Source organism: Haliotis asinina, chromosome 16, assembly GCF_037392515.1.
Source record: "Haliotis asinina isolate JCU_RB_2024 chromosome 16, JCU_Hal_asi_v2, whole genome shotgun sequence".
In the NCBI taxonomy this organism is placed as follows: domain Eukaryota; kingdom Metazoa; phylum Mollusca; class Gastropoda; order Lepetellida; family Haliotidae; genus Haliotis; species Haliotis asinina.
The window spans coordinates 8,414,178-8,426,651 of record NC_090295.1 but is presented as its reverse complement, the minus strand read 5'-3'; the positions used below and the strand labels follow the sequence as shown (position 1 = coordinate 8,426,651).

The following is a 12,474-nucleotide window of genomic DNA, read 5'->3' as shown; positions in this document are numbered from 1 at the left end:
TTATTACGGACTAATGATATTACTGTCGATCACTTCCTATGTAATGACATCAACCATGGTCTAATGACCGGTTTAATGACATCGTTTACAGTTAGGGTAAACAAACGAACGACACATGGAATTTTCAAAGGAAAGTTCCCTTCCTCCAGCGACCATTCTTGACTGTTTTCAAATAGCGGTTCATGAAATACAAAGTTTTGTGCCAAGCGGCCTCTGTTTTAATCACCCCTTGAAAATTAGCAATAATCTGTAAATCTCCTTTTTATTTATGGATTCAGACGTTTCACAGACCATGTATACAAACATGGAAAACATGAATGAGCGAGTGAATGCTTTGATCGTTATGCATGTCTTGGTAAAGTATAAAAAGACGAACGAAAACAGACTGTCTTATGATTTTTATTTTGTTGGAAGGCTTCCTCGTACCCTTGACGGTTTCCGTCCAGTATAACAGGGTTTTGGAATAGGAATGTAAAATTCAAACAAACATACATTGTAATACCAAATAAAGGCAGAGAGATAAACAGACACATGTACCTTGTGCCCGGACGTATGAATCAGTAGAACTGAACACCGGCATTTTATGTAGTTGCCACGTACCGCAGGCTGTCGCAAACAACACGAGTTGTGACTGTCTTTCTTATTTGGACCATTGTTTCTGTCAATCCTACTTATGTTACAGTTTTGATCTACATGACTTGATTGACTTGAAGATCAGAGTTGGAATGACTGCAGTGCTTTGATAGAAATAATCCCGACTACTTAAATCGTTTATGTTATGTAAACAATCATGATTCTTTTTATCGTCACATTGAAAGTACTGAGTACCTGCGTTTCTTAACATAACGGCTCTCTCGTGTGTTGAAGACATGGTGGTGATTGTACGTGAGCTTCTAACAGTTTTAGGAAGCGTAATGAGTGAGTGAGTGAGTGAGTTTAGTATTACGCCGCACTCAGCAATATTCCAACCATATGGCGGCGGTCTGTAAATAATCGAGTCTGGACCAAAGATCAACAGCATGAGCATAGATCTGCGCAGTTGGGAACCGATGACATGTGTCAACCAAGTCAGCGAGTCTGACCACCCGATACCGTTAGTCGCCTCTTACGACAAGCGTAGTCGCCTTTTATGGCAAGCATGGGTTGCTGAAGGCCTATTCTACCCGGGACCTTCACGGGTCTTAGGAAATGTAATTGAAATATATCACATCTCCCGGAATATTTTAGTCTGACTTTTTTTGGTCATTCATATATTTTCCCGCGAATTCATGTAGAATTCCACTTGGGGTATGAAGCAAGGTTACACGAATTTTCAGTCTGAGAGATATATTCTTAAGGAAATTATATTTGCATATTGAATAAATCCCATTTGTGATTTTAGACCATTTTCAGAAATATAACTGGAAATATACGTTGACCATCATTACGTGTCTTCAACAAATATGCTTTCCTCCTCATTTTAGTTGTATGAAAGGGGTGGGGTGGGGGGTTAAAATAGACGAGGAAAACAAAAACAGCAAGACACTGTAAGAGTACTTCGCGCGGTGATATAAGTACCACTGGAAACAAACAGGAATAGAGTTATCGTTTATGTTTGAAGTTATTCTGATGTTCCTACGCCAATATGAAATCCTCCCAGATGGGCACGAGTCGCTATTCAGCTTGTCCCGGAATAACACGAGTTGTTCACGAACGCATGCAGTGGCCAGGACGTCAATTGCAAATTTCACTTCTACCAACAGTCCAGAAATGCTCGCCAACGATCTGTGCACACCCACGTTTACAATGACAAGAATTAAGGGATCGATTGATCCGAAAGAAGACATTAGGAACCCTTACCAAAACCACCTCAAACACTGTTGCGGGCCAAAGCTCAGGTAGCAAGAAATATATGATTTTACGTTCGCATCAAAATATCCACAACATTATTTGTGATGAATGGATTTCCGAGATCTGGGGTCTTTTTCTGCTGTCACAAACACCACTCACTACCTCTGTTATTACAAACATTACTACTAGTACCACTTCAACAACTGCTGCTGTCTGTTGCTTCTATACCACCACAACTTTCACTAAATTACTGTCGGAAACAGAAGAAAACAACAGCTATTTAAGGCTGTTAATCTGTATCCCTAATATTTACACCAAAAGTATATGTTGAAATGACCTCATCGCCCTAACTGGCCATTCAGTGGGATGAGTGGCAGGATATCCAGAAAAGCATGTTTACTCGTAAAATCGGGGGGAAAATACGAGTAGCTGCTAAACAGATCATGCTATAGGTGGCAGTTTGGTCGCTCAGCCAGGTATGACGACGGACAGTCGGCTCTCCTGGCATGAAATGTATGTGCTGCCCACAAGCACAAGGGCTCATGTCAAAGATATTTTATACTTTTTAATGTGTTTTGAATAAGTCTCATTTACTGATCAACATCTATGGCGTCGTTCTTTCATTAAGTTTAGGCTGAGAGAATGATATGGATTAAAAAGCATAAATCCACCATCGTATTAACTGTCTTAAAATATTTAGGAGGCATGACCGCCCGAAGAGACTGCAATTGTCGTGGCAGTCCGTTTATTTCCCCTAAAGGACGAGGCGGGTTATTGTTGATCTTCAGTATCCTGTGGTAAGAGGCGACTGACGGGATTGGATGGTCAGGCCAGTTAACTTAACACATGTCATTGTATCCTTAGTCACTGGATTGTCTGGTGCAGACTCGGTTATTTATAAACCGCCGCCATATGCCTGAATATTGCGGAGTGCGGAGTAAAACTAAAATTACTCACTCACTCTTCACCCCGTTATGTGATAAGTGCATCTGGGTGATATGTGCATCTCGATTGTGTATACGTAGACTTTGCGACGAAACACTACTTTGAAGTAATGAAATCAGAAGCATCTGTCGAAAATAGCAAGCACACAGCTAGTGAATTTTACAGTCAGACCAGCCAACAAATTTTGAGTATCTGATCGAAACTGAAATAATCTAAAAGACAAAACTTTAATCAAATTTATTGGCAATTGAAAGACAAAAGTAAAGAACCTTGCACTGCAGACTTACTCTCCCAAACGGTATCTGGATGGTTGCCAAGGCAAGATTGTTACACTCTTTGGTAAGAGCATTGCTGAGCTTCTGCAGAAATGCCGGATTGACGGTGCAATCTTGAACACGTGTTTAATAGCGTTCAGGTCTGGGGACTAGGGTCTAGATTTTCGAAGCTCTCTTAGCGCTAAGATAGTCGTAGGGTGATATTAATGTATGACACTTACGACTATCGTATCGTAGCGCTAAGTGAGCTTCGAAAATCTAGGTCCAGGTTTCGACACAACAGGCAGACAGTGGACATCGGCTCTGGTAACGTCTCTATCACAATGACGTACGGCGTTATCGACAATACGAATGAAGTCCAGAATGTCATCCCCGTGTAGCACATCTGCTACCACGTCCCGCTGCTAGAGATGAAGGTCGGTTTTTCCCCTCCACAACGGTCATGTTCGTCTCGATTCACCAGGGAAATTATGTTGTCCAATTTCATCATCTTCGGGTCAGTGGGTTGCATGTCTCAAGGCGTGTTGCGCACTGTCTGAATAGAAACGTAACGCTACTGGTGTTCTGCAGGATGTCTTCCAGTTACATGGTGCAATGCTATCGATCATACTACTGGCAAACGTGGATAAGTTGAGCACCGACCTGACAATGTACCCGTTTTACCATGTACGAGTGCCGCCCACTGGCGCTTGCCTTTGTAGCGAAGGGCCCCCAGGTTTCCCGGCATAAAGTGAAGAGCGATGACTGAAGCATGTGAGTGTCTTGTGAGCAAACTATGTGCAGCTACGCACCGAATCAATTTCATCGTCATGCACATCACGTGCACTTGCCTACATCTGCTCTCCTTTTACACACCAATGGGTTTGCTCCGTCTACTTCTCGTAAACGCGTTCTCGTTGCCGAACAAACTTATCCTTGTTTGTCGGTAGCTTATCGAAGCGTCTGGAACCCATCCCATGCCATGGCTGACGCCAACAGACGTTTGCAACGTGGCGTTTTATTGATCCAGTTTCAAGAATGCCTGTGCAGCATTCAGTTGTTGCAATCCCCCAATGCAAATGCTGTTACCCTCTCTGCTAATGCTTGCAACGCTACTGTCGCGATACATCCAGGCCAAGGTTTGCAAGCACCTTGTACACGTTGCCCCCTGGAGTGATATTTGACTAACTTTATCCTTAGCAAACTCTGTGTAGTATATAAAAACCTACATTCCTTTGTCGTAACTGGCAGAAACCGATAGCGGGAAGTCGCGCTCATTCTGCTCACAGTGCAATCACGGATGATGATCCATATCTCATCTTTTTGTTTGCACCGGTGTTTACAATGGTAAAATAATTGATCAGTAATCTAAGCCCCAAAGAAGAATAACTATCAACCTTCTTGAAGTCAGTTGGCTGTGACAGTGTCCCATTTAAAAAATGAAAGTTATGATTTAAATTCTTCTTCTTCAAAAGTGCATATTAATATAAATTTGTATTTAACATTTTATCGATCCTGTCTATACGAAGATGCTAGAAAATAGATAGAGGGTATGAAAATGTCTTAATAACAATTCTGTAACGTACTTATATTGTTTAACTACTATTTTACTGTAATTAGCTGGGGGGGGGGGGGGGGGGTTTGTCAGTTACTTGACATAGGTACTTACGTTTATCACTGTGAGATTTATTCTGTTTTTTGGGTTTTTTTGACATTCTGAAGAAAGATTGATTTTTTATGTGTCACCCGCCGGGATCGAATCTGCATCTTCTAATTTCCGCATGTGCAGTGGTCAGCCTGAGCTGAGCGTCCTTGACAGAGCCCTGTGAAATTAAGAATGGTCTGGGTGTTTCGCCCTGGCTCACCTACCTTGTTCGTCTGTCCTCAAATGTTCGCAAACAGAGGTATTGTAATAAACCATCTCATTATAATAACACGAGTGACTATGCTCGAGCACGTAGGTGTATCATGCTAATTAGGCTACAGAACATAAAGTGACAAGGTGCCCGTCATTGCGTGCTAGTATGTGCATCACAGTCTGCGTAAACAGTTTGTTCTAAATAACGCCTACCGGACCTTGAGATCGCTGTTGTCAATTTCATACTCATCCATCTTCATAAAAACACCAGTCAGTAACATGGTTAAAACGTAAACATGTACTCACGAATACGATGATATAGCTGATTCACTCAAAGACCGCATGGCGATGGGGGTCGCCTGGGGGAATGTTTCTGTTTCGTATAGATGGTTGGGGGGTGATGTCGCCCATCGTTACAATTCAAGGCGTAAGGTATGCCCAAATATGTAGATCCGCCACCCCCTCGCACCTGTCAACGTATTTCACGCCCATGCCTGTTTGTTGTGCAATATTGCGTAAGGGGAAATTCAAACGTAACAGCCTACATTCATGGAACCATTACATTATACGCTCAGTGCGCTATTCCGGGCGATTTCTCATGCGAAGCGAATGTGCACTATGAATTTTAGCATATTTTTAACAAAATAAACACTGTAATCTTGATCCATACCTGTAAAAGTCGTTAAAACACACCGGGCCATCTTGTAGTGTTTTTGTTCATGGCTGACTTGTAAATACTCTGTCTTCTAGGTTGACAGGGTCGGTGGGACTGGTTAAAGTATTCGCTCGAGTTCATTCCTCACACTCCTATAATATGTGATGCTCAATTTCTGGTTACCCCGCCGTGGTATTGACAAAATACCGCTAAAATCGGCATATAATAAAACTCAAATCCGATTTCGTGCAAGTACAAACCGGCATTCTTACAGGCCTGATCATCTTTTTCCGATACGATGTATTTGCCTGCACAATCAGTTTGAAACCCCGTGGGGTTGTTGTAGGCTGAGACATTGGTCCAGAGTGGATAGCCTAGTCCTTCCTTCAGTTACAGGGAATAGGCTGAAAAAAGTTGAGTTTCAGCTTAAACTAGCTGGTCTGAATATTGCCTAAAACAAGATTCAGCAGCAGGCATATTTCACCAACAGCACTGATCCTTTGACACAGTCCATACATTACACAATCTCGTGGAATTTGAGCACATTATACGATAAAGAGGTTGCAGCGCTTGTGTGTCTAGGGAATATATATACCCAGTGGACTATAAACCAAGGTTTGCTTAATGCTTCATTCATTAATAATATATAAAATTTACAATCCCAAAACACACGCTCATGGGTGTGAGACAACAATTGTTTAAATGGAGCACTGAAAATCAGTGATGACACCACATGTTCAGTTATGACACCAGGTGTCCAAGAGACTGGAATGCGTATTTTGCTCAACCAGTGGCTCCCGTACATAAAGATGCACTCTGTAATACAACTATATGTTTGCTTCCTAACGTTTCTCACGGCAGTGCTTCTGTTGATCGTCATGTACACATTTCCTTTAAATAGTTGGTATTCCTGAAAAATAACAGTGAGCGAAAACTAATGGTTTAAACCTGACGATATTTCAGTTAAGTCATGGCGAGTTCTCTCAAAACAACGCAAAATGGTAAAATCTTTGAAATTAGGTAAATAGGGGATTTAATGCGAACAAAACCTTAAAGCCGTCTATATGTTCTGTATCAAAAATATATATTGCCTGGGAGAAAAGGGTGAGTGAGTTTAGTTTTATGCCATTTTAGCAATTAACCAGAAACATCAGGGCGGGGGACACAAGAAACGGACGTCTGGCGCTATAACCATCCGAGTAATCGAGCCCGGGTCTTGTACACGTTAACCAGTCCCCCGAGTCGTGCCGATATTGCTCGTTGCAGTCTCTTTCATGTGTAAATACAAAGTTTCTGAATCACGACACGAAGAATAATTGTTTTTAAATTTGTAAAATCAGTATTTTATTGAACATTGAAAACAATTCTAAGATCGACAAAATAGGAATTCAAAGCCATAAATAAATAATCAGTTCGTCAGATGATGGAAATCTTGAAATTTAAGTCTTCTTAGATGTGTGTCGCAATGATATAAACAATACATCGTTTGCACTTCGAATTTGAAGTGTGTTTAGTTGACAGGTTGACACGCTCAAAAGAAAAAACATTCCGCTTCATCCGGACACAGAATGATCACGAACAATACCTAGATGACACCGTTGTCCGAATTTAACCGTATCTATTTCCATTTAGTATTGACCATGAAATACTACCTCCACAGATTTCGCCCCAACAATGAACCCACTTGCCGATTGTCGGACAAGTATCAGATATAACTGATACCACCCCAAATGGTCGAAAGGAATAGATGAAACAAGCCTTTTTGTTTCAAAGACTTTTACACATACTCATCCCTTCGATACAAACCGCATTAGGAAACTGTGCCTCTGAAGTAGGCTAAAGGGGCACTACCGCACGGGTAAACGGCAGCCCCAGCTCTTTTGACTGACGTCTCATAACACTGTGCGTCTCTGTTACATACAGGTCCTGAATGCAGATCAACCCTGCAGCTGATGATGACAGGATTATCACATTGTCTCTAGAACTCGGCCCCGTTTCACTAAGAAACGAAGATTGTGGGGTTAAAACTGTCGTACGTCTGTATTAAACTGTAGGAGTTAAGACCGTCGTGGTGTTAAGATCGTTTTGTGAAACTGGGCCCTGGACTACACATTTGGCTGTTCGGGTTCCCCTTGAATGTGCTAACTGAAAACATAAACATTTTGAGAACGATCCAATTACCTAAACAAATTATCTATCCCTTTTTTAATCAAGGTCACAAAAAACATCCTCACTTTTATATAGTGTTGATTTCGTAGAGTAAAATGGCAACATAACAATTTAAGTTAGAATATTTGGAGAATTGAAACAAAATTCATATTTAATTCATATTTGACCGATAATCTATCCATTTAAACAGCGAACACATGTCGTGTATTAGTTTTATAACTGAATTTAGATTTGAACTGTATACACTGATAAATCGTCAGCTAAATGGCGGGGGCAAGTGATGCTGGTGTCAAAAGCTAGCCATTATGGTGGAACCAGAAACAGCACGACTATGGTATATTCAAACTTTGAACATTAAAAGGATTCGATTTAGGACCCGTGTCCTAATCTCTTTGATTGAAGTACTAGCGGTGTATATATCGAACAGTCGTTATTCAACAGACGCAGCTTTTAGACATATTTCTGGAGGACCTCAGTAATAATCGGCAAGATCAGCGACCTTTTCATGACATATCAAAATGAACTCATGAGAATCATTTCCAGCGGTGAATACATCATAAAACAGCCATTGGTCCCTAATGTAAAATCTCATAGAAAAGTATACATGGCGTCGGCTGTAATTGTGTTATTATGGTTATGTTTTAGTCATGAAAGTCAGACAAACATTCTAAAAATAATGACACGAATATTTCTTACACCACAATTAACATAAATGGACATCACACCCAACATCAGTGCCTCATCGCTGACACCCCAGCTAACAGTAAACCGGAAATGATAGTGTAGTAATACACAATGTTCTGCCCACTTCCGTTTGTAGGTTCAACCTCATCACAATGCTTCTTGTTGATCCCTACGCACGACGCGTAGGCCATGACGTGAGGTATATAGTTCTGCTCGTGCACTCCATGGAACAGGTGCGCCATAGGACCATGGGCGTATATAGCAACGTCCTCGCCTCCGTGAGTTTCATAGGCCAAAGGAACTGCACTCGTGAAACGGTACTCCACGTCTGCTGCTGGGGAACAATCAAAATGGGAAAGGTTAATCTGGGAGCGTCTGGTTCGAGGTCAGAACATTTGCAGTTATCCAAACGTAATTGAATGTCGGGTATCTGGGACTGAAATCAAACAGATCTTGACATCAACTGTTTCAGAATGACCCGCGAAGATCATCCGGATTAGAACACATATTCAGCAGCCGATGATTATTGTAAAAGAAACCCGCGAAGGCCCGGTGTAGAATAAGCCTTCAGCACCCCATGCATGCCATGAAAGGTGACTATGCTTGTCGTAAGAGGTGACTAACCGGATCGTGTGGTCAGGCTCGCTGATTCCGTTGACACTTGTCATCGTATCCCAATTACGCAACCGATGACCATGCTGTTGATCACTGGATTGTCTGGGTCTGACTCTATTGGTTGACACATGTCATCGGTTCCCAGTTGCGCAGATCGATGCTCATGCTGTTGATCAATGGATTGTCGGAAAATGGAATCGGTGGTCAGACTATCTGAGATCTTTGAGCATATATCGTATCCTAGTTGCGTAGACCCATGGTCATGCTCTCAATCACTGAATTGTCCAGCCCAGATTCAACGATTTACAGTCCGCCACTATATAGCTGGAAAAATGCGGCAAGCGAAAAAACGAAATATTTCACAAAATAACAATTTCCATTTTTTTGTTTAATTATTAGCTATCACCACATGGGTGTACAATATATTTTAGATCGGAAATTTGTGTGTGTGAATGTGCGTGCACGCGCGTGCATTGCTATGTGTGTTTTCAAACATATTTCTCTTAGTGTATGTGCGTGTATGTTGTTTCCGTGCGTGCGTACGGGTGTGCGTGTGCGTGTGCATATTTATGAGTATGTGTGCGCATGTGCAAATACGTGTGAAAGAGAAAACCTCTGTCCTATCTACGCGATAACCTGGTTCTGGTAGCGTGACTTCTGATCTGATCTGTAATTACCGTCAAGAGACACTTTTCCTGGGATATTTGGTTCGGGAAAATCGAGGATGGATACTAGTACTTACTTGTGTTCACGTCAGTGAGGTTCTGGCGGAGTATCGGGCCGTTCCCATATGCCAGGGTGGTGTAGGGCATGTTGTCTAAGGGATCTCTGTAGTTTGGAACTCGGTTTACCTTGCCTGATCAATGTAATATACACTTTTATTTAAAGTTTCTATGAAGTATTTCGCTATAGATTTGAAATAAGCTTTTGAAATATGTAAATGTATATATTCAAAGGTAAAGGTAAAATAACTAGCAACACTTATGTTTGACATTGAATTGAAATTGTATTTATTGTGTCTATAAACCAGCCACAGTAGTCAGTGACCACGTAGACTTTAACTAACTAACTAACTAAATAACTAACTAACTAAATAAATAAATAAAGCAAGCAAGTAATCTTCTACAATCTTTATAGACCCTGACGAGAACACGTGTTATTCGATGGCAACACATACGGACTCAAGGTCAGGTCTTATAATTTACAGTATAGTTTTAAGTTAATGAACACAGATTGGAAATTCTCCTATGCTGGTTTTCCACTAAACCTGTGCCAGTGCCATGTCTCCGTTTGGTGGAACCTCCTGATGTTGCACCTTTCAGCGTTTAATATGTTCAATCTGCTTTTGCGTCAGTGTTATTGACACTACGATTGATATTAGTATGACACGAATCGAGGTTCCAAAGGTTCATGTTCCAAACTAAATCTGGAAAATGGAGGACTGAGACAATGGTACTGACATGGAATTGGGTGAAGTGATAACACAGGAAGATAATTCTGTATTCGTATCGCGATCATTCTGTAATCGTATCTCGAGTATTTTGCATCTGTGTGATAACACAGTTGCCTAATTATGCATTACTATCGCGATAATTCTGCATTCGTATTGCGCCGATTCTGTATTCGTATCATAATAATTCTGCATTTGTATTGCGATAAGTCTGCATTCTTATCGCGATAAGTCTGCATTCGTATCGCGATAAGAATGCATTCGTATTGCGATGATTATGCATTAGTATCGCGATAATTGAACAAATTACAACATTTGTTAAAAAAACCCTTATACTGCATACTTTTTTTAGCAAATCTTCTCAAGATTACTAATGCAGACACTGTACCGTCAGTTGCCTTGTATCAGTTTTATATTAAAAGTATCATTATAAACACACTTGAATGATCACTGTGTCCCCAACTATAACAATTGAATTTCATTTTGAATGTATTTTGGGCCTACGGTCTTATACTGGAATACACTCTGTCTGTCTCTCTGTAAATCTGCATTTGTTGCCTGTGTGATAACACTGGAATACAATTCTGCATTCATATCACGATGATTCTGCAATCGTACCGCGATAATTTTGCATTTATGTCGCGATAATTCTGCATTTGTTGACGGTGTGAAAAACACTAGTACTGGAACACAATTCTGCATTCATATCGCCATGATTCTGTGTATGTACTATAACAATTATGCATTCGTACCGCGATAATTCTGCATTTGTACCACCATGATTCTGCAATCGTATCGCGACGATCGTGCATTCGGATCGCGATAATTCAGCATTTTTATCACGGAAATTCTGCAATCGTATCGCAAAAATTCTGCATTTGTTGACAATTAACTACACAACCGAGTCTCATTAGTACTCAAGAGTACTGAAACGCTCCAGCATATACCGTAATAGAGGTACTCAGTCACAACCATAGTGTACTTTATGTAGGTCACCCAGTACTCCTTCATTCCCCTCAAAAGAGATCGCCATTAATTGAATTTGACACACGACACCTACCAAGGATATCGTTGCCTCTCGAGGGGTAGCCGCCGATTGTGAAGACGTGGGAGTGGTCGGCGCTGACGACGACAAGAGTGTCTGAGTCGCTGGTGATGTCCATGGTGGCCTGAACGGCCTCGTGGAGGGCCTTCACCTCGTGCAGAGCGCGTTTGGCCCAGGTGTCGTGGTGACCATGATCAATACGACCGGCTGAAAAAGTGAGTTAATTAATGTCACTTTAATTCGCACACAATACTTTGCAGGTGCCCCCTTAGGCAGGTCGAATTCCCGATGTGCCTTGTTTCCAGGTTTGCTAACACTATGCCCACTGTAATAGTCTATTGTCCCATCCTGTCATTCAAAGGGTCAGTTTCTGTTCGAAAATGTGATTGGGCTATCGCACATATCGCCAGTCCAATCAGAAACCATCTTACAAAAGCATCCTCCCGGAGACCTGGTCGTTGCTACTACAAACATCGCCCCTCGACTTTGATCTTAAACTATTCCACAAATACAAATAAGACAAATATGTTCAAAGAGGTTCAGAGTTTTCAATTAATCCCCATAAATGTTTTAGCTATTTGAGCGTAAGCAGTTAAGGACAAAATATGAAATTATGTTGTTAAATTGACCAGTACACTGCTGCGCAAAGCTATCTAACCAGTACAAGGATCTTGGTGAGCATAGGAGTGACGATAACCTGAACGTTGAGATTGCTTCGTTAAACTGGACCCTGTCCATCTGCTTTGGTGGTCATCTTTACGATCAACAGCAGTCTGATTGGATACAGCATTTTCCCAACAAGGAACACATATTCTACACGAGGTGGTGTCAGGATCTAGCCATAAAACTTGGCGGGAAAGGTTAGAAACTGGGTACTAGTTGAGAAGACTAGATATTCCAGCCTGGAGAAAGCAGACATTCTTTGAAGCTGACACACTCTACGAGAACCGCATTTACTCTAATATGCGC

At 41.4% G+C, this 12,474-nt stretch overlaps 1 protein-coding gene across 3 annotated transcripts in view; it reads right to left on the bottom strand.

Moving 5' to 3' along the window:
- Positions 1-6,858: 6,858 nt before the first annotated feature.
- Positions 6,859-12,474, bottom strand: part of LOC137268832 (alkaline phosphatase-like) — a 42,925-nt gene continuing 37,309 nt past the window's right edge. For 2 of the 3 annotated variants that reach the window (XM_067803398.1, XM_067803399.1), the window contains exons 10-12: positions 11,521-11,712; positions 9,753-9,866; positions 6,859-8,729 (exon numbers count right to left, since the gene is read on the bottom strand). In XM_067803398.1, the coding sequence (XP_067659499.1) occupies positions 8,443-8,729; positions 9,753-9,866; positions 11,521-11,712 (593 nt within the window). In that variant the 3' untranslated portion in view covers positions 6,859-8,442. The remainder of the gene's footprint in view (positions 8,730-9,752; positions 9,867-11,520; positions 11,713-12,474) is intronic. The other variant, XM_067803400.1, reaches the window with a different exon arrangement.